At 38.4% G+C, this 21,230-nt stretch overlaps 1 protein-coding gene across 3 annotated transcripts in view; it reads right to left on the minus strand.

The window, feature by feature from the left end:
• Positions 1 to 1,584: 1,584 nt before the first annotated feature.
• Positions 1,585 to 21,230, minus strand: part of LOC130916724 (muscarinic acetylcholine receptor M2-like) — a 101,356-nt gene continuing 81,710 nt past the window's right edge. For all 3 annotated transcript variants that reach the window (XM_057837651.1, XM_057837649.1, XM_057837650.1), the window contains exons 2-4: positions 11,072 to 11,258; positions 8,246 to 9,112; positions 1,585 to 3,399 (exon numbers count right to left, since the gene is read on the minus strand). In XM_057837651.1, the coding sequence (XP_057693634.1) occupies positions 3,088 to 3,399; positions 8,246 to 9,112; positions 11,072 to 11,224 (1,332 nt within the window). In that variant the 5' untranslated portion in view covers positions 11,225 to 11,258 and the 3' untranslated portion in view covers positions 1,585 to 3,087. The remainder of the gene's footprint in view (positions 3,400 to 8,245; positions 9,113 to 11,071; positions 11,259 to 21,230) is intronic.

Raw genomic sequence — 21,230 nt, forward strand, 5'->3', positions numbered from 1 at the left:
AAATTCGCGAGCATATAGTCTCTGCTGACGAACTAGTTTTCGGCGGTCGAACAGCACCACGAGAAGCTGACGCACGCTCACGGCGTCCCAGTTCGTCCCCTCCCTTTCGTTGAGTGCGGACGTGGTTTGTGTTTGATAGACATTTTGGACCATATTGAGTGTACTTTTGCTATTATGGGACCGAAAAAGACTCCCCCACAGGCTAGTGTTAAGCCTAAGAAGACATTAAAGAAAATAAGGTATATTATTGTGTAGTTTTAAGGCTTATTTAGTAGAAAATTGTTTTATGGGGACCTGGGAACGGATTATTCTCATTTTAATGGTTTCTTATGGGAAATAAATGTTCCGAAGACTAACTTTTCGCCTTACACACACTTTCTGGGAACCAATTACGTTCGTGAGCTGAGGTATCACTGTACATCAGGGGTGTCCAAACTTTTTGCAAAGGGGGCCAGATTTGGTGTGGTAAAAATGCGGGGGGCCAACCTTGGCTGACGTTCTTTACATAGAACAATATATTTTAGCAAGCCATTCTGTGTGTTGCATTTGCTTTATTTATTTATTTTTTTAATTAATAATTTCAACAATCTCGCAACTAGCCTTTGCGATGTTCTCTTTCGACTCTCGGGCTCTTGCAAGATAATGCTGTTGTGAAGTTAAACTAGCTTCAAGTTGCTTCAATTTCTCTTTGCGTATCTTCCCTATAATCTTGTCGTACATGTCAGCGTGTCTTGTATGGTAATATTGCCTCACATTGAACTCTTTAAAAACAACGACTGCCTTTTTTGCAAATGAGGCAGACACAGTTGTTGTGTATTTTAGTGAAGAAATAGTCTAATTTCCACCTATCCTTGTAGCATTGACAGTCGCAGTCAACTTTCTTTTTCTTGTTGATTGTCGCCATTTTAGAAAATTGGAAGGGTCACACGGGGTGATGTTGCTCAGAGTGCTGCTGCCTTTTAGTGGGTCAATGAGGAGCAGCATTTAGTGTGTAAGCTACTTCATATGCTGGTAGCAGTACTGCTTATCAAGTCTGTGTGCGGGCCAGACGTTATTGATTTTATGACAGAGGCTGGGGGCCAGATGAAATTTGACCACGGGCCGCATTTGGCCCCCAGGCCGGACTTTGGACATGTCTGCTGTACATTATTTGATGTCAAATAATTTTTTCTTTATGTGGGATTTTTTTCCCCACTGAATGAATGCACTTGTATTGAAGGTTTGATTTTTCTCTTTTTTTCCATTAAGGTCCCATATTATTTGAATTTAAAAAATTATTAGAAGCTAAAAAACCACATCTTTTTCAGGGGTGATTATTATGTTGTACTTTAAAAGTGTTGAAATTACATAAAATCCACACATTACTTGCATTTTTAGTTTTAAACATATCGCATGGCTCTCACGGAGTTACATTTTTAAAAATGTGGTTTTCATGGCTCTCTCAGCCGAAAAGGTTCCCGACCTCTGATATAGATGATGAACTGAGGAAAAAAAAAAAAAATCTGACGTTGCAAGAAGTTACTCAGAATGTTACTAATTACTTGAGTATTCTTTTCACTGAATACTTTACTTGTTCTTGAGGGATTTTTTTTTTTTTTTTTGATGACTACTTTTACTTTTTCTTCAGTACCGTAGTTTTTGGACTATAAGGCACACCTGACTATAAGTCGCCACCCAGCAAATTTGACACGAAAACTAATTTGTTCATAGATAGTACTGGTACACGATAATTATTGGTCCGATAATGAATTATCGGTCCGATAATAGGAATTATGACGTCATCCCGATAATTCCAATAACATTTATAATAGGACCGATAATATGTACTTTTCTGGCTTTACAGTTTACACTAGTATGGGAAATCATTTGACCATTTGCGGGGCATTGCTCCCACCTGCTGGTCATAATAATTCACTGCATCTATTTTTTGTGACAGTAGTTTGGTTCAATCACTTACACATTGCGGTGTCTAGCGGTAGCATTGACAGTCGTGAATGCTTTCTGTTACGTTTCCGCATCGGAAATAAATGTAAGTATTTTATGTTTACTATAACATATGGATGTGCTTCTTTGGTGAAGGGTCATATGTACAGAACTTCATAAGTTGTGTGATAGAAGCCAGCTGTATTATGGGATATTTACACCAGAAGATATTAACCAGTACCCTTATATTTGACAGCGGCATCATACGACTGTCATAAGACCAAATGAACCACCATGAAGCTTTGAACCAATTGGCTGCAAAGCTTCGTTGCTTGGAAAAGCTTGTTTTGGCCATCACTGCTTCCTTGGGGCTGACAATCAACCTCTGCTGCCACCTGCTTTCAACACTGTTGTAATTCAACATGCCTCCTAGCATGCATTGCAGCACTACAGATGTAAATAACAACCATAATTCTTCTGTGCTAATTATTTCTTCAGTTACTGTTCCACTTGTTTCATTAATTGCTAGTTATGGTATTTGGGTAACACCTTATTTGACAGTGGCAGCAAAAAACTGTCATTAGACCATCATAATTATGACATGACACTGTCATGAGCATTAATGAATGCTTATGACAGATGTCAGTTTGTGTCATCCAGCAAATTATCTCATTTTTGAATGGATGTAAAAGATCCGAGCTGGACATACTGTAAATGGAGTTAGTGACATCATTTGCCAGATGACATCTGTCATAAGCATTCATTAATGCCCATGATAGTGTCATGTAATGATTACAACGGTATTATGGCAGTCTTATGACGCCGCCGTCAAATTCAGTGTTACCTATTAACCCAAATAAATCAACAAATAAGACGCACTGGACTATAAGACACAGGATTCAAAATGAGGGGAAAAAAGTAGTTAAGTAGTTATATTATCTTGAAGTAATGCTACTCTTACTTAAGTAATGTTTTGGCTACTCTACTCACCTCTGGCTACTTGGCCTTGTTAAATGGCAAAACATCACAATGACCAAAAGACTAAATTAAGCTCTACCGTGGGAAAAACTGGTGCGTCAAGGTACCAAAGTACATCAAACGAAAAGCACATATTTTAGTATTTAGTTTACATTTGGCAGACAGTCTTTGTTGACAGCAGCTACATCACCGTGCTGCTCGTATGTTTTTGTACTGGCACAGCAGCAAGTGCTTGAAGGTGTTTTTGAAGGTGGTGTTGCACAGGGCGTAACAGGCCGGGTTGATGGTGCTGTTGATGTAGCACAGCCAGTAGCCGATGGTCCACAAGGCGTTGGGGATGCAGATGGAGCAGAAGGTGTTGATCAGCACCATCACGTTGTATGGCGTCCACGTCACCACAAAGGCCACCAAGATGGCCATGATGGTGCGCGTCACCTTCTTCTCTCGTGATGATGCGCTTTTCTTGCGCCACTTGGCCACCGTGTTCTGCCTCGTCAACTGTAGGGAGGAAAATAAGTGGTGGGAAGGGTAGCAGAGTATCGGATGCACTGACCAAAAATGTTGTTTACAGGCAGAATTGTCTAAAGCGCTGCTTTTCAAGAATTAAAAATGTTTGGCAACGTACCACCATGCCAAATTTTCTGTTGTAAATTTTACATCTTAAAAAAATGTGGTTTATTAGACTGTCTTTTACCTTAAATGGCACTACAACGTAAGTGTCACCCTGACCTAGTTGGCTGAATAGAAAACAAAGTCAGCTCTATTTAAACATTGTTCCATTAAATTGTAATCATTTGTTTTTTGGTCACTTTTATAACGTCAGAACAGTAATTTAGTAAGTTTGATGTGGATCTGGTGGAGCCAAAAACTAGGAGACTGAAAAACCGTAACTGTGATCCATTAGTCACCAGTCTTGATGGTGGAAGTGACATCACTGTGCTCTTTTTGTCTTTGAGGTCAAGCGTGCTAACTGCTGAACTACTGAAAACCAGTTTGACGAAGTGCTGTGCGTGTAGATTGGGGAAAAACAATACTCCAGTTGAGTTTATAGCAACACTAGGTAACTTTTCGGGTACGATCACGACATTTTCAAAGTATCGGAATCGGCAAAAAATATCGGGCATTTTTTTTTTATAGGGCTGTCAAAATTATTGCGTTAACCCGCGGGAATTAATTTTTTAAATTAATCACGTTAAAATATTTGACGCAGTTAACGCATATGTCCCGCTCAGACAGTATTCTGCCTTTTGGTAAGTTTTACAGCAAGGTTTTTTGTGCTGTCTAACAGCGAACTCTTGTGGTCGCTTTGCGACATGGTTTATTGCTTTCTTGCCAGTTCAATATGGCTGCACGACGTCTCGGGCTGACGCCTACGTTGTAATGTTGTGCTTATATGATCCTTGGATAAGATTTGTCCGTAAGTATGGTTGTTGTAAAGAATGTACATATTATGTTAGTAAGCGAAATGTTATATTTTTTGTATGACACTCTTTTTGTTTATGTTTTGTGAACCTGTATAGCATGCTAAGCTAACGTTGTTGCTAATGCAATGCTTGTGTACTTTTTTTTGTAGTTTCACTACGGTCTAAAGAGGACAGTGGTTTGAGGCAATTTTATTAATAAATCCGATGAAAAAGGAAGAAGTCTGATTATTAAGGCGTCATTCACTAGCTGTCTAGCTTTGGAAAAAGTAGACGCTTCGGAGTGAGGACAGCATAGACAGATTTAAATGACAGTAGAGTGAAATGCCCACTTCAGTCCTTATGTACCGTATGTTGAATGTATATATCCATCTTGTGTCTTATCTTTCCATTCCAACAAATTATTTTACAGAATATATGTATATAATTTACAGAAAAAATATGGCATATTTTATCGATGGTTTGAATTGCGATTAATTGCGATTAATTACGATTAATTAATTTTTAAGCTGTAATTAACTCGATTAAAAATTTTAATCGTTTGACAGCCCTAATTTTTTAATTAAATTGTTTTCTAATTGAATTTAACGTTACAGACAATATGTCTTATACTCATCCAGAGTCTTTAGTTTAGGCTTAAAGTAGGGCTATCAAATTTATTGCGTTAGCGGCGATAATTTTTTTTTTTTAAATAATCTAATCACGTAAAAATATTTAGTGCAATTAACACATGCGCTGCACGACCCACTCACACATTGTCGCGTTAAATCTATAATGGCGCCGTTTTACCTATATATATATATATATATATAGCTAAAAGGCAGCGTAAAATGAGTAGAGAGAATTTTAGCAGCCTTTGGAGCCTTATTTATTTGGCTAAAGGCTTACAATCCTTCTCTCAATAATTCGAAATATCGTGGGAAGCAATGTGGGGAAGAAAGTAGTTGATCATTTTCTTAACACCCTATGTTATTTCCCAACGCAGAGAAGATATATCAATTGGTGCCACGACGCACAGTCATGGTTGCACTTCCCATCATGCATTTGGACAGAACAGTTAAATGGCTACAGTATCATTTACTGAAAGCTCAACAAATACACTAGATGGCAATATTTAGTCACAATATACAAAGTCACATTCATCCTTTAAGAATCACAAGTCTTTCTATCTGTGGATCCCTCTCACAGAAAGAATGTTAATAATGTAAATGCCATCTTGAGGATTTAATGTCATAATAAACAAATACAGTACTAATGTACTGTATGTTGAATGTATATATTCGTCAGAGTTTTATTCATTTTTTTCTTAATTCATTGCCAAAATGTATATAATCGGGAAAAATTATCGGGAATGATTGGAATTGAACCGGGAGCAAAAAAATAAAAAGGCAATCGGATCGGGAAATATCGGGATCGGCAGACACTCAAACTAAAACGATCCGGATCGGATCGGGAGCAAAAAAACATGATCAGAACAACCCTATTTCAAACTACATAAAATATTTTCATAACATTTGCGAAGCTATGTCGACTGACATTCTAGTTGAATGACACCTCTTTAATAAATTGAGGGGCTCTGTATTGCTTTCACCAACGTTAATTAACTTTGAGGAGGGTGGCGGGAACCCTGCCACACAAAAAAACTACAAATGTACAGACTACTTTACGGCATACGTCACTTCCCCCTTTCCCCATTCATGATAAAGATGGAAGTAGTGCTGCAACGATTAATCGATTAACTCGAGTATTAGATTAGAAAAAAATATTCAAATTTTGTTGCTTCGAGTATTCGTTTAAAGTGGTATTGTAATGGTTTATTTTGAAAGTGCATGCAAAGTTTGCATTTAGTTTTATTGATTTGGTTGGATACACTGCTCTCTGGTCTGCCTCTTTTCACATGGCTGAATCCAACTGCTCCCTGTTAAGACCAACATAAACTAAGTTTTTGTTTGAGCTAATGTTTTTTAATGCATTCATAATTTAGTTTATAGGTATATTTAGTCATTTTTTTTGTGGGAATATGTGTCTGAACCATTTGTTAAGAGCATTGTAAAAAAAACTTTAGCATTTTATAGCATTTAAGTTAGCGGACTTTTTCTTTGTAAGTTAGCCAATTGTTCTTTTGTTGTACATAGATCCTCATTTTAAAAAAAAAAATCTATACCGTTTGAGGCTCAGCTCAGGTATTTTAATATTTCATGTTCCTTATCAGATTACTCGATTATTCGGACTGACTAGTCCATCAATTAATCGAGTACTAAAATATTCGATAGCTGCAGCCCTAGACGGAAGTCAATGCGAATGTTTTTGTGTAAATTCTGCAAAGATGGCAGAGTAACAAAAAAGACAAAGTTTTGTCCGAGGAGGGAAAAAAGAAGGCTACCAGGATACTCAAGAATAAATATTGGCCCAGCTTTCACTTGCTGGCCTGCCCCTTTAAACCAAACTCATCAGCGTTGACAAGTTCGAGTGGGGGTGTTAGCCGCAATAAGCCACACAGTTGCTAACCGTCATATGCTATTGTTTAGCCACAACTGTATTCATTACTACATTAATAAGACCAACTAGATGACCATCATTTTGTTAGCTGAGATTGATAATAAAATAAAACTCCAGTGACAGACAACAATAAAGTGCAGAAATTCAATCTCTGTATTTCCTGGTGTTTTTAACACAAGAGGTAGGTAATTTAAGTGCAACCTTTCAACGTAAACATCTTAAATAGAATTATATGCTGGAGCTATAGAAGAAAAGAATTAAACCTGCTAGTGTTATCATAATGAATAAATAAATAATAAATAAATCATAATGCTATTATTCTTTGCCTCTGGTATAATTGGGGGAATAAAAACATGGCATTTTAGCCAGATAGGTCAATAATCATTATTTTAACCTTATACACAGCAAAGTCATTCACTTACTGTATGCCTGTGCTTCCACATTTTTATTCCTCATCACTGTCCATATTTTTTTTGAAGAAGATCAACTAATCCACATGTTCATGTTTAAGTAGATTGCGTTTTGTGGAAACAATATCTCCAGCAGGTCGTGCCATTGTAGTAGGTTATTTTTCAGGGTTAAAAACTCACGATCTCTGTCCAATGCAAATCTGGCTGCCGTCTTCACTTCAAAGTCCGACGTGCGTTGAAAATCAATCGCTGTCATTCGTAACTTCCGCCTGTCAAGCTGGCGTCAGCGCTCGTGTTGTTTGTCCATGGTTTTAGCATGCGCGACTGTGGTTTCGTTTGCTCTGGCGTAGTTATGACACGCCCGTCACGATCGAAATGCATGATGGGAAGTTGAGGCAACCACGAATGTGAGTAGTGGCTGTTCATGTTATGTGATGTGTGCTGTCTTACTTGAAGTGAGGTGATTCTTAGGGCCGAGCAGTGGGGAATGCACTGCGCAGCATGATTAAAGTGCAAGCTAATTATGTGACATTCATTTATACACAGCTTGGTACATAAAACTAGCAAAGCAATGGTATGAGCACTGTTAATTGATTGTTGTGCTCGCTTTAGCTGTGTGCTTGTTGTACTATGTACGTCTATGATTTACTGCCTATTTACTGTTGAATAGTTAGTGTGCTATCGATGCAGCTGAATCGCTCACCTGTAAAACAGAATATCCGTTCGTATCGGTTTATCGTTATCAAGCTTACTTAGGAGTATATTTTTCTCAAAAAGTTACTCAAGTAAATATAACGGAGTACATATAATGCGTTACTTCCCACCTCTGCCTTTACGCGTTGAAAAAAAAAATCATAATTCATCCATGACAGGGTAATTTGACAGTAAATCTTTTATGCTTTTCCTCTTATTTATAATAGTAAATTTCTGGCAGCAGCAGCAGAATCACATTTTTCACATTCAGAAACAAACTGACCTTGAGAGACTTTGACAGATTGGAATGTAGTTGTTTACCTTCAACATGGTATTTGTGGCTTGGCAGTCAGTCAAGGATGTTGCCCTAGAGGATGGCTGTGTTTGGTTCATCCTTCTTATGGCGTTCAGTCCCTTCAGCACCGAAACGGGGACCTCGTTCTCTGTAGATGTGGAAGGTTGGACGCTGTCCGCCTCTGGTTCCATCTGCTCTGGTTTGTCTTCATTGCAAGGAGCGTTTCCATTCTGTTGTGGTAGTGCCTCCTTCTCCTTGACCAACGCAGCCTCCCTGAGCTGTTCCCTTATCTTCTGAATGCAGTTGTTTTGGATCTGGTTCTCGCCCGGGTACTCCTGACTGTGAGCTTCTGCGGTGCTGGTTCCAGACGTCTTCCTGCTGTCCCTCTGGACGCGACTACGACTGGCCCTGGAGATGCGCCAGTAGAGGTAGATCATGATGGCTACGGGCAGGTAGAAGGCCGCGATGGCTGTACCAAAGGTGACAGCCGGGTTCGAGAAAAACTGGATGTAGCACTCTCCCGGCGGCACGGTTCTGCCACCCACGATGAACTGCCAGAACAAAATAGCCGGCGCCCACAGGACAAAGGATAGTACCCACGCAGCGGCGATCATCAGACCGGCCATCTTGGTGCTACGGCGAGCAGGGTAACTCAACGGTTTGGTGACGCAGAAGTAACGGTCGAAGCTGATGATCAAGAGGTTCATGACCGAGGCGTTGCTAACCACGTAGTCAACCGCTAGCCACAAGTCGCACACCACCGCTCCCAAGGGCCAGTAGCCGATTACGATGTAGACGGTGTATAGGTTCATGGAGACGATGCCAATAATGAGATCCGCGCAGGCTAGACTGAACAGGAAGTAGTTGTTGACGGTCTGCAGGTTCCTGTTTACCTTTGAAGAAACCACATGGAGCAAGCTGTCAGATGCTAATCTTTTTTGTGTGATGTATGTTTGCACTCTTCTATTTGATTACGCGCCCGGACATTTGCTGTCTGATTGCTTCTCCAATGTGGGAGACCTCACAAAAGGTTATGGGGAAGATCTGACTCGAAAATGAAATAGAAAAGGGGCAAAATGTTACCACCATAAGGGCCAACGTTAACTCTTTGGCTGCTATTGATGGCGCTGGAAGGTAGAGCTGTCCCTCCAAGTCAAAATAGATTGGATGTCTAGCGCGATCAATGGCATTGGAACATGAGCATTTATTGTGGATTGAAAAACAGTCGTACCACTACAGCACTGGTGTCAAACTGAATGCCTGGGGGCTAGATCTGGCCTGCCACAACATTTTATGAGGCCTGTGAAGGCAAATCATGTCCACCGACTTCATTCTTACAGTGGAGCAAATAAGTATTTTGTCAACCACTAATTGTGCAAGTTCTCCCACTTGAAAATATTAGAGAGGCCTGTAACTGTCAGCATGGGTAAACCTCAACCATGAGAGACAGAATGTAGGGGAAAAAAAACAGAAAATCACATTGTTTGATTTTAAAAGAATTTATTTGCATATCATGGTGGAAAATAAATATTTGGTCAATACCAGAAGTTCATCTCAATACTTTGTTATGTACCCTTTGTTGGCAATAACGGAGGCCAAACGTTTTCTGTAACTATTTACTAGCTTTTCACTCCTCTATGCAGATCTCCTTTAGAGCAGTGATGTTTTGGGGCTGTCGTTGGGCAACACGGACTTTCAACTCCCTCCAAAGATTTTCTATGGGGTTGAGATCTGGAGACTGGCTAGGCCACTCCAGGACCTTGAAATGCTTCTTACGAAGCCACTCCTTTGTTGCCCTGGCTTTGTGTTTGGGATCATTGTCGTGCTGAAAGACACAGCCATGCCCTTGCTGATGGAAGGAGATTTTCACTCAAATTTCTCGATACAAAGCCCCATTCATTCTTTCATTTGCATAGATCAGTCGTCTTGGTCCCTTTGCAAAAAAACAGCCCCAAAGCATGATGTTTCCACCCCCATGCTTCACAGTGGGTATGGTGCAATTCAGTATTATTTTTCCTCCAAACACAAGAACCTGTGTTTCTACCAAACTTTCTATTTTGGTTTCATCTGACCATAACACATTCTCCCAGTCCTCTTCTGGATCATCCAAATGCTCTCTAGCGAACTGCAGACGGGCCTGGACGTGTACTTTCTTCAGCAGGGGGACACTTATGGCAGTGCAGGATTTGAGTCCCTGGTAGTGCATTGTGTTACTGATGTGTTACCTTTGTTACTGTGGTCCCAGCTCTCTGTAGGTCATTCACTAGGTCCTCCTGTGTGGTTCTTGGATTTTTGCTCACCGTTCCTGTTTTCATTTTGACGCCACGGGGTGAGATCTTGCATGGAGTCCCAGACCGAGGGAGATTATCAGTGGTCTTGTATGTCTTCAATTGGTGGTTGACTAAATACTTATTTGCCCCACTGTATGTACAAAATGGTTTTTACTATAAAAATGTACTGGGTGAGGCTTGTAATCAGGGGCGCCCAATAGTCCAGAAATTACGGTATTTATTTATTTATTCATGGACTAGAACTTTTAAAGTTTATAGATGAAAACATTATGAGAATTGTCGACTTAAACTAGACGAAATTTGTCTGAGTTTTTGTTAACTAAAACTAGATGAAGACTAAAACATTTTGAAATGACTAAAATATGACTAAGACTAATAAGTATTTTTGTCCAAAAGACTAAGACTAAAGCGAAAATTAAAATAGCTGCTAGAAACAACACTGTGATAGAATTCAAGAAAATAAGACCAAAAACCAAAGAAATCTTTACACTTGTCTTGAATTTGATTGGCCCATCGACCATTTTACTTCAGTTTCTTTGACTCGAAACAAAAAATACTAACCTTTATGGAGAGCATGACCAGGATATTTCCAATAACAGTAATCAGACTGAGCGATCCCGTCACCAGAATGATGAGCACACTCTCCACAGTGGTGTAAGGACTCGCCGAGAGGACGCCAGCTTCATCTCTGCTGCTGATATTCCCAGTCTCCATTGCGCCCAGTTTTGGATGTGGTCACACAATATCACTGCAGAAACAAAAATCACCAAACTTATTTATTTTAGTGAAATGTTTTTTTTTTTTTTTGACTGGGAAGCAAGAGTTCGATCATTGCCAGTCCCTACCAGTCAAGATGGAATGGACGTCTATCGCCATCAATGACAACCAATATTGACTTACTTAATAACATGAAAGCCGTTAGAAAAGTAGGAAGGTTGTTGAGTTTGCTGAGATTGCAGGGCTACAGATGTATATAACAATATAAATTCATGTTCTGTACTAATTATTTCTTCAGTTACTGCTCCAGTTGTTTCATTAATTGCTACTTATGGTATTTGGTAACACTTTATTTGACAACGGCGCCATAAGACTCTCATAACACTATATAATTATGACCAGTGTTGTCAGTAACGCGTTACTGTAATCTGATTACTTTCTTCAGTAATGAGTAATCTAACGTGTTCATTTTTCCAAGCCAGTAATCCGATTAAAGTTAGTTTCCCTTGTGTGCGTTACTATTTTGTTTTTGCCTCATAATGTATGTAGAATGAAGAATACTGTAGTCATGTACGAAGAGCATTTCTCATCGGGCAAAAAAAAAAAAAAACAACTGGTCACGTGTTTTACGATGCTGTCTGCCACGGCGGTCAACAACATAGCATTCGGACGAGGCAGCGAGGCTAACAGTGAAAGGCAGGATATATATCGCAAATGGATGCCTTTGCTCACTGGAAATACAGCCATTACTTCACATTTCTGTCCAGTAAAGATGACAAAAATATCTCCGTGCGTTGCAAACTTTACGCTGGCTGAAAAATACTGTCGGCCGCTAAAAACTCTACATCCAATTCAACAAGGAAGCGCTTGGAATTACAGGGCAACGCGACAAAACTCGAAAAAGCCTACAGGTAACAAGACAGCCAACACTTCTACAGTTTCTAACCGGCCTTTATGCACATTTTGTTGTCAGTGTTTGTAACCATAGGCGGAGTTTTACTTTTGTGCGGCTGGGGGCAAAGCATGTTGATGACTGAAAAAGTCAAAAGTTTGGACACACCTAAACATTTTTACGTTTTATATATTTTCCCTACTATTGTAAATCCTCTCTGAATACATCAAAACTATGAACGAACATGTGGAATGGCAAAAAAAAAAAAAAAAGTGAACTAACTGAAAACGGGTTTTATATTCTACATTCTTCAAAGTGTCCACCTTTGAGTTGTCGCCAAACTTTTGGCCAATACTGACTGTATATATACATATATATAAAACTGTTCAAGTTCAGTTGTTGTTGGTTGCGTTTGAAAGCTTAGGTTTACAGAAATTCTAAATACCCATCTTGCCTCCACAGGTGTAGTTTTGGCTTAGCAAAGAAAAGCTAGTGTCTTAGGTCCTAGTCACATGATCTGCTCGAAAAATGATCGAAAATTGACCTATTATGAAATATGTTGTAGGATTTTTGTTCATTTCAATAATTTTTGTTGTTTGTTTTATTGCTTTACAACTTTTATAGACAATATTTTAACAGCTAGGTCTTTATTTTAAAAGGGAAGTTCAGAATTTTTGACATTAGGCTTTATCTTGGAGTTAGCCGGGGTTTATTTAGTCGTTGGAGTTGATTTGAACAAATTCCGTGCAGTTTGTCAGTTATTTGTTAGTTTCAGGGCTCCGGGGTGGCTAAGCTAGCGCGAGTCAACGCTGGTTGAAATCAACTCCCTCGACTAATTAAACCCCCGCTAACTCAAGGATGAAGCCATATGTGAACAATTCAATTACATGGGATGACAATATTTTGTTGTCATTGTTATTTTGAAGCAGCAAAAGGAGAAAATTTGGTAAAAAGTAACTGATAAGTTACTTTTAAAGTAACTTAGTTACTTTGATAATAAAGTAATCGGTAAAGTAACTAGATTACTTTTTTTTAGGTGTAATCAGTAATTAAATTACTTCTTTAAGTAATCTGTGACAACACTGATTATGACATGACACTAGGGGTGTAACGGTACACAAAAATCTCGGTTCGGTATGTACCTCGGTTTTGAGGTCACGGTTCGGTTCATTTTCGGTACAGTAAGAAAACAAAATGCAAAATATAAATGTGCTAGTTGTTTGTTACACTTTTATGCTTTCAACAAAAAGAACATTAGCCTATACAAAGCTAAAATTCTGCTCAAAAAGTAGCGGGTATTTAAAGATAATTATTTAACAACAATTTGCCTTTCAGACTCGCGTATTGGTCAGCTTTCTTTCTGAAAGAAAGAGGAAAAAAGTCCTGTGCTAAGGAGAAAAGCAATCCCAATGACTAAGATTTTAACATGTATTTTACAAATGAAATGCCTCAATGAATCTTTTTTTTTTTCTTATGAACGGTTTTCAAAAGCTTTATTGGTGGATTTTCTCAAGTTAGAGCGCCACACAGAAATTAATAAATTTATTGTGGAAGCAGGATCCGTATTATTCTAATTATTTAATTACAGGTGTTTTAGCTCATTTCAATTTATTTTATTTAAATGGGGTATTATTTATTTTATTGTGTGTTCATATTTTACAAATGTGATGTAGTATTCATTTATATTGTATATTTTATTTATTTATTTTATTTATTTTTATTTATTTTTTTAACTTTAATTCCTATGTGAATATTAGTTCCTTCTTGTTTTGTTGTGGTAGGAGTGTTTTGTATTGAACACCTCGCCGTGTTGGTTATTATTATAGCAGAGAAGACAGCAGGAAATCGACAAAGACAAGTCACCTGTGCCCCGATCTACCACTCAAAAGATCTGATAGACTCAAAAAGTGGGTTACGATTGCATATTAGTTTGAAAATCGACCGGATCCACCGTATTTTTACACGAGTGACTTCCGGTCTGCCCGATCCTAGCTAGTAGTATTGACGCAGGAGGGCTGCGTCTCACGTCAAATAATAAACTCTGCCGTTCTTTTCGCGTGCGTCGCGTTGAGCCGCTTCAGGGATGCGTGTAACACGCGGCCGCACTGCGACTGGTGTGCATTGGCCGATTGACTTTACCGTCCGCGTTTCACTTCGTTTTCGCGGCGGCCACGTTGTCGCGCCGTTGACGTTTCTGGGTTATATACTGTCCTATAGTGTTGGTCTTCATTATAGTAGAGAAGACGGAGTAAATATAATCTACACAAAGAAACTGGAATCCGATCAACTCACAGCCTCGAAAAGTAAGGGTTACATTACGTCAGAAACTAATTCGGTACGCCTCCGTTCCGAACCAAGCACTCCGTACCGAAACGGTTCAATACAAATACATGTATCGTTACACCCTTACATGACACTATCATGGGCGTTACTGAATGCTTATCACTGATGTCACTAAGTGTCATCCGGCAAATTATGTCACTAACTCCATTTATGTCCTGCTTGGATCTTTTACATCCATTCAAAAGTGAGATAATATAGGATAACACTAAATGACAAATGTTACAAGCATTCATTAATGCTCATGACAGTGTCATGTCATAATTATGATTGTCTTATGACGCCACTGTCAAATAAAGTGTAACCAAATACCATAAGTAGCAATTATTGAAACAACTGGAACAGTAACTGAAGAAATAATTAGCACAGAACATGATTTTTTAAAATTGTTATTATCTGTAGCCCTGCAATGCATGCTAAGAGGTAGTGTTGTCAACAATAATCGATGCGGCGATGCATCCCGATGCGGAGCATGGACAATTCGATTCGATGCGGGCAACAAGCCGAATCGATTCAGCGCATTTTAAAATATATAAGTAAGTTCAAAAATCTTCCCTGCAGCAATTCCGGTGATGCAACGGATTTGGTTTCCTCATTTGTATTATTATTCTCATGTTTCATTTTTTACACACTGCATAACTCTGGTCAAGTTTCCCACCAATCTCCTAGAAGCCAAAATGTCTCCAAATGTCTGATTTCAATGTCTTAGGTGCATCAATAATCTTTCGCGCTCCCTCTTTCTCCGCTTCAGCCATTGTTATGTTACGTCCTATCTCTTAGAGGTTAGATCTTGTGCCCAAACCCGAACGGGTCGGGTTGGGCCCAAAATGTTAAGCATTCACGTTCGGGTCGGGCCCAAAATGTTAAGCATTCACGTTCGGGTCGGGCCGCCGCGCCGGACTAATAAATTATATATATATATATATATATATATATATATATAAAAAGGGATAAAACCGAGAGCAGGCACTCTGTATTGTGCATTTGCTTATGCACGCACATGAATGAAGTGGCGCCGCCTGCTTTTTCTTCTTCTCCTCCCGCTGTGGCACTTGTGATTCGTTACGAACGACACTTTTATCTATGCACACAAAGGCAACACAAATGTGATCCATTTGAATCTTCTCCTTGGTGTGTCTGCAAAACCGCATGTTTTTTTAAATATTAAACTTTCCCGGCATTAATTCGTTGTGTACATTCTTTTATAATGATCATAAAAATATGTAGACTATTTAAACATTAAGAAAACGTCAGTTTTTTTTTTCCTGCCAACTGAGAATTCGTTACGAAAGACACTTTTTATGCACACAAAGACAACACAAATGTGATCCTTTTGAATCTTCTCCTCTGTGTGTCTGCAAAACCGTGTTTTTTTTTTTTTTTTTTTTTTTTTAATAAACTTTCCCAGCATTATTTCGTTGTGTAAATGCTTCAATAATGATCATAAAAATATCTAGACTATTTAAACATTAAGAAAACTTGCGTTTTCATTTCTTCGAGTTGGCAGAAAAAATAAATTGCTGCTGCTGCTTTTTCTTTTTTTCGCGTCACTCCAACAAATATAAAACTTTTTAAAAATCGGGTTTGCTGGGCCTGCAAATATAGTTAATCGATCGGGCTCGGGCCGGGCTTCAATACCAGCGGGCCGTGTCGGGTCAGGCTGGATTTTTTAGGCCCGATCTAACCTCTACTATCTCTCTTCTCACTCGATTGCAAAAAACTGATATTTTCTCATGTTGAAACAGATTGTTGTGGCTGCTAATTCATTATATTTTATTGTTATGTGGTAGTTACTGATTGCATTTCTAAGTTGATTGCACATATATAGTGGGCTAGGCCTACATTTTACTTTTGTTCTACATTGCAATTTAGTTGATGTTTTGTTTGCAACTGAACTGATCCCTGGATTGATATTGCGATAAAGATGCTGCTGCACTACAATATTTTCTTTGTCGTTTTCTTTAATATTTACTTGAATATTTTTATTGATGCTTCGTTGTGACTAAAATACAGTGACTGCTATTACTGATTTTGCACAGGAGTTCAGATGTTGCACTGTGTGAAGGGCTGCTACTGTGTGGGGAGGAGAAAAAAAAAAAAAAAAAAAAAAAAAGGCCTAATTAAATGTTGTGATTTTTTTTTTTTTTTTTTTTTTTTTTTTAATATATATATATCTGAAAGTATTTTCATTTGACTTCAACCAGGAGTGACACAAGAGCCAATAAATAGTTGTTTAGTGTCTGACCGCTTGTGTTGCCTCATGATTCACGAAAAATATGCTTTGCTTTAGAATTTTAATGCATCGCGATGCATTGCCGAATCGAACCGAAACGAATCGTGACCCTCTGAATCGAATCGAATCGTGGCCCTCCGAATCGTAATCGAATCGAATCGTGAGGGCAGTGCCGATGCACACCTCTACTAAGAGGCATGTTGGACAACAACAGTGTTGACTAGTGATGGGATGAAATGGGCCAAGGTTCCGAAGCTTGTGTTGAGTAATGTTTCCACGAAGCTTGTAGCGAGGCGCGCGTCATTTCGGCAAAACCCAGAGATGATGACATGGGAAGCCTCGCCGGCCAGCTGAATCTCATTACCACTTCCGAAGTGATCCGACGTTTGGCGCGCATTGCAAAAACAGTACAGACTACGGTATAAATTGGTTGCAAAACGCAATGGCAATCGCCTGCTATCTCACATTTTGTGGACTTCGGGCTCCTGTACTTGTTACAGCTGTGCGCAACAGTGCAACCAGTGCAATCTTTTTTTCGAGCCTTGTCCTTTGCTTGCAATGGAACCTGCGCGAAAAAAAAAACGATCCTCCCCTGTATGGGAACATTTTGATTTGATTGCTTTCAATAAGGTAAGGGAGAAAAACTACTTTAATATAAATGTGAGTGTGTGTGTACCTATCTGAACCAAACATCAACAGAATGAACAATCCATTAATGTACTGGGAGGCACAAAAGATTACCCAAACTTATATAAACTGGCACTCACATTTCTCTGCACCCCAGCTTCATCTGTGCCTTGTGAAAGACTATTTTCTGAAGCTGGTAAAATATTGTCCAAAAAGAGAAACTGTTTTAAGCCAGCCACTGTGGGAAAGCTATTATTTCTAAATAAAAATGAATAACAAATTATCCTTGTTGTATTTTGTTCACATACTAAATTACTAACACAAGCACATTCATATCTTTGTCTTAAGCAAATAGCCATTGAATTCTTAACAATGTTGACCTATTGGGCTTCTAGACCACTTGATGGCGCCATAGAGTAAATGAAGCACCATGAAGCTTTGCTACATGTGCAAACCAATTGGCTGCAAAACTTCATTGCTTCATGAGACTTCATTTGGCCATCACTAGTGTTGACGTCAGGTGGCAGCAGTGGTTGACTGTTTCCCCCAAGGAAGCTATGCAGCCAATTGGTTCAAAGCTTCATGGTGGTTCATTTGGTCTTATGAATCAGTGAGAACAACTGCGGCTTATCTATGAAAAAAAATGCTGTTTTCGTTTCAAATATGGTGGGTGGCGGCTTATAGTCAGGTGCGCCTTATAGTGCGAAAAATGCGGTAACTGGCTGCCCTATAAAGAGCTGGTATGCCAAAGTTATAGTTCAGTCAATGTAAAACAGTTCATTTTTAGAGTAACTGTTTCATCTAGCTCCTTCAACAGCAGCCAGTGAATAAGCGCCTTAAAAAGTATTTTTGTACTTTTTTACTTCCCACAACTGAAGGTCACCAATGCAAAAATGATAACACTTGGCAGGTGTTTGACAGTGTTTCAGCCTACACCAAATAAGTGTGAACAGCGACCAGGTGAACAAATAAAGGTTTGGGCAGCTGTTTGAAAGCACAGCGGCCTCGTATCGGGAATGCACACAAGTATTAGCCAGTCCATCATTTCAAATCTGACTGTCTACAAGATGTATCACCAATAATTAAATGTAATGGTGCGGAACTGATTGTATCTCTTGCGTCATCAATTTGTTGATGTGGAAATAAGTGTATTATGACTTGTTTTTCCGAAAAGCCTCCCTTTAGAGCAAATAGAGAACGGATATCACAACTCAATCTGCTGTTTGCCCACAGGCTTCCCCCGAGGCTGAAACGGTAAGAGCGAGATGCGTTTATGACATCTTGCAGGCTAATTCTAAAGACAGTTTGGTTTCATTTGGGGGTCTTACAGGCATCACATGAGTGAATTATTCCTTTCATATATACATCACAGCATCAAGAGAGCATTTTTCAACATTTAAAATTCCAATTACGTTGAGAGAAAAACTTAATAACTGTCGGAAAATGGCTGGAAATCTCATAACATGGTGATTCGGGGTTTGTTTGTGTGACAGAAATCATAGTGAATGAATGTTGCGCCTATATAGTTGCATTTTAAGTGACTTGGAAACCCTGATTGGATTTGACCTGACATGTTGGACAGGACTGTGTAACATAGCTAGCCACTTAGCTTGATATTTGAGAAGGAAGCGTTAAATTTACATGACTTGGAAGTACAAAATCCCCTGCCGGAGGATCTAATGTGCCTTTGAGGGCTAATTCTGCAGTCAGATAAAACAAACGTATTGCTCTAGTTTTCCTATTTGCTTGTCCTGTGTCTTTCAAGCACTATTCCGATTTTTCTTTATGATTTGTAATAATGATTTGACTTAAAGCAGTGCTGTCTTCATACACTGTAAAAATAAATTAATAAATAAAACTTCAAACATAACATGCTAACTTAAGATTTTAAGTGGATATCACTCAAATGCTTACGTTCGCTTAAGTAACTCGTTAATTTGAATGTTCCTAGCTTGTTTTATCAAGCAAATAGTGTGAACATGAAATTCTGACATAAACTTTACTATCAGTTGACGGGACACGGAGCTCGGGGCCGATCCGTAGGGGGCCTATTTTCAAAAACTTAAAATTCATATTTTCAAAACCAAAGCCGCTAGCGACCTAAAACCAAAACAGGCATCTCCCTTAGGCATATATGAGTCTCCATGAGAAGCGACATCAAAAAATTCAAAGTCGTTCCTTATTAAATACCTATTAATTATTTTTTTATACAAGTATAACAAAACTTGAAATGGCTATAAAATTCTAAAATTTTACGCTAGATGCACAAAAATAAAAAAATGCAGAGATAATCACACATATTTTCAGGATCAATAGCAATAATTCTTTGCCCAAAATAGCAACCTTTTTTTTTTTTTAATTCAGTGCAAATTTTCAACAACTTATAAATCACTCAATGTTCACATCAGAAAATTAATACTTGAGGAAAGCATGCAGAATCATCTTAATTTTACTCAACAAAAGCAGAATTTGTATTTGTCTATATGCAATCACAACTTATTTAGGTTGAATTCCGCTATTGTGTATGTGTAGCGATACAAAATCCAACATGGCGGTCGTCACAAAACAAAGAGCTTTTAAAGTTAAAAATTCTTGTAAACAAATGCTTAAATTGTGGAATTTCAATAGATATGAACGTAAAACAGTCTAGATTCTTGGTTAAAAGCAAAAAACGGGCAGTTATCGTTCATTTTACGTAAATATTTCAAGTCAAAGCGACGGTATTGTGTAATCCAACATGGCGGCAGTCACAAAATATTAGCTTTCTAAGCGATTTTAGCAATGCCGGTGGACAAATGCGGTTATGTTTTGCCTGAACGGAAGACCGCGTTTCCTAGTAGGACCAGCACACACCGGCACAGTGTCATAAAATCATGCATAGACTTCTTTATCAGTTGATGGGGCATGGGATTTGGGGCCGATTTGTATGGGGCCTGTTTTAAAAACTTGAAATTCAAATAGTTTTATAACCAAAGCCACTAACAACCTAAAATCAAAACAGGCACCTCCCTTAGGTATATAGTCTCCATGAACATAAAAAAATTCAAAGTCATTCCATCATAAAATCCTGATTAATTATTTTTTATAGATGTATAACAAAGCTTAAAATGTCTTCAAAATTCTCAGATATTATGCTAAATGCACATAAATCACCAAAACCATAGATAATCACCTATATTTTCAGGATCAATAGCAAAATTTAACATATCATATAGGTTTTGCCAGAAAGGGCAACTTAAATGTCATGTGTGGTGATACAAAATCCAACATGGCGGCCTTCACAAAGCAAAGAGCTTTTTAAGTTAAAAATTATTGTATATAAATGCTTAAATCGGAATTTCTATAGATGTGAACATAAAACAGTCTAGATTCTTGGTTAAAAGCAAAAAAGTTATTGTTCATTTTACTTAAATATTTCAAGCAAAAGTTACGGTATTCAACGGTAATCCAACGTGGCGGCCGTCACGAAACAAAGAGCTTTTTAAGTTGAAAATTCTTGTAAATAAATGCTTAAATCGCGGAATTTCTATAGATATGAACGTAAAACGATATAGAGCTGGTTAAAGGCAAAAAATGGGCAGTTATCGTTCATTTTACGTAAATATTTCAAGCAATAGTTACGGTATTGTGTAATCCAACGTGGCGGCCGTCACGAAACAAAGAGCTTTTTAACCCTTTAATGCCAGCAATATGAAGCAATTATCAGAGAATCCCAAAATTTGAAAAATAAGGTCCTAATGAAACCTTTTTTTCAAATTTGTAAAAAGAAAAGTCAAAACGAATATGTGTAATAAGCGCTCAGATATCTATAACCCTTGCTAAATCCTGTTTGTTTTTCTCATGGAACCTGCAGATGCATGTACTGACCTGCATCCATCATATTTTTTTTTCTTTCAAAAAGAAATGTCAAA

Source organism: Corythoichthys intestinalis, chromosome 5 (assembly GCF_030265065.1).
Source record: "Corythoichthys intestinalis isolate RoL2023-P3 chromosome 5, ASM3026506v1, whole genome shotgun sequence".
Taxonomy (NCBI): domain Eukaryota; kingdom Metazoa; phylum Chordata; class Actinopteri; order Syngnathiformes; family Syngnathidae; genus Corythoichthys; species Corythoichthys intestinalis.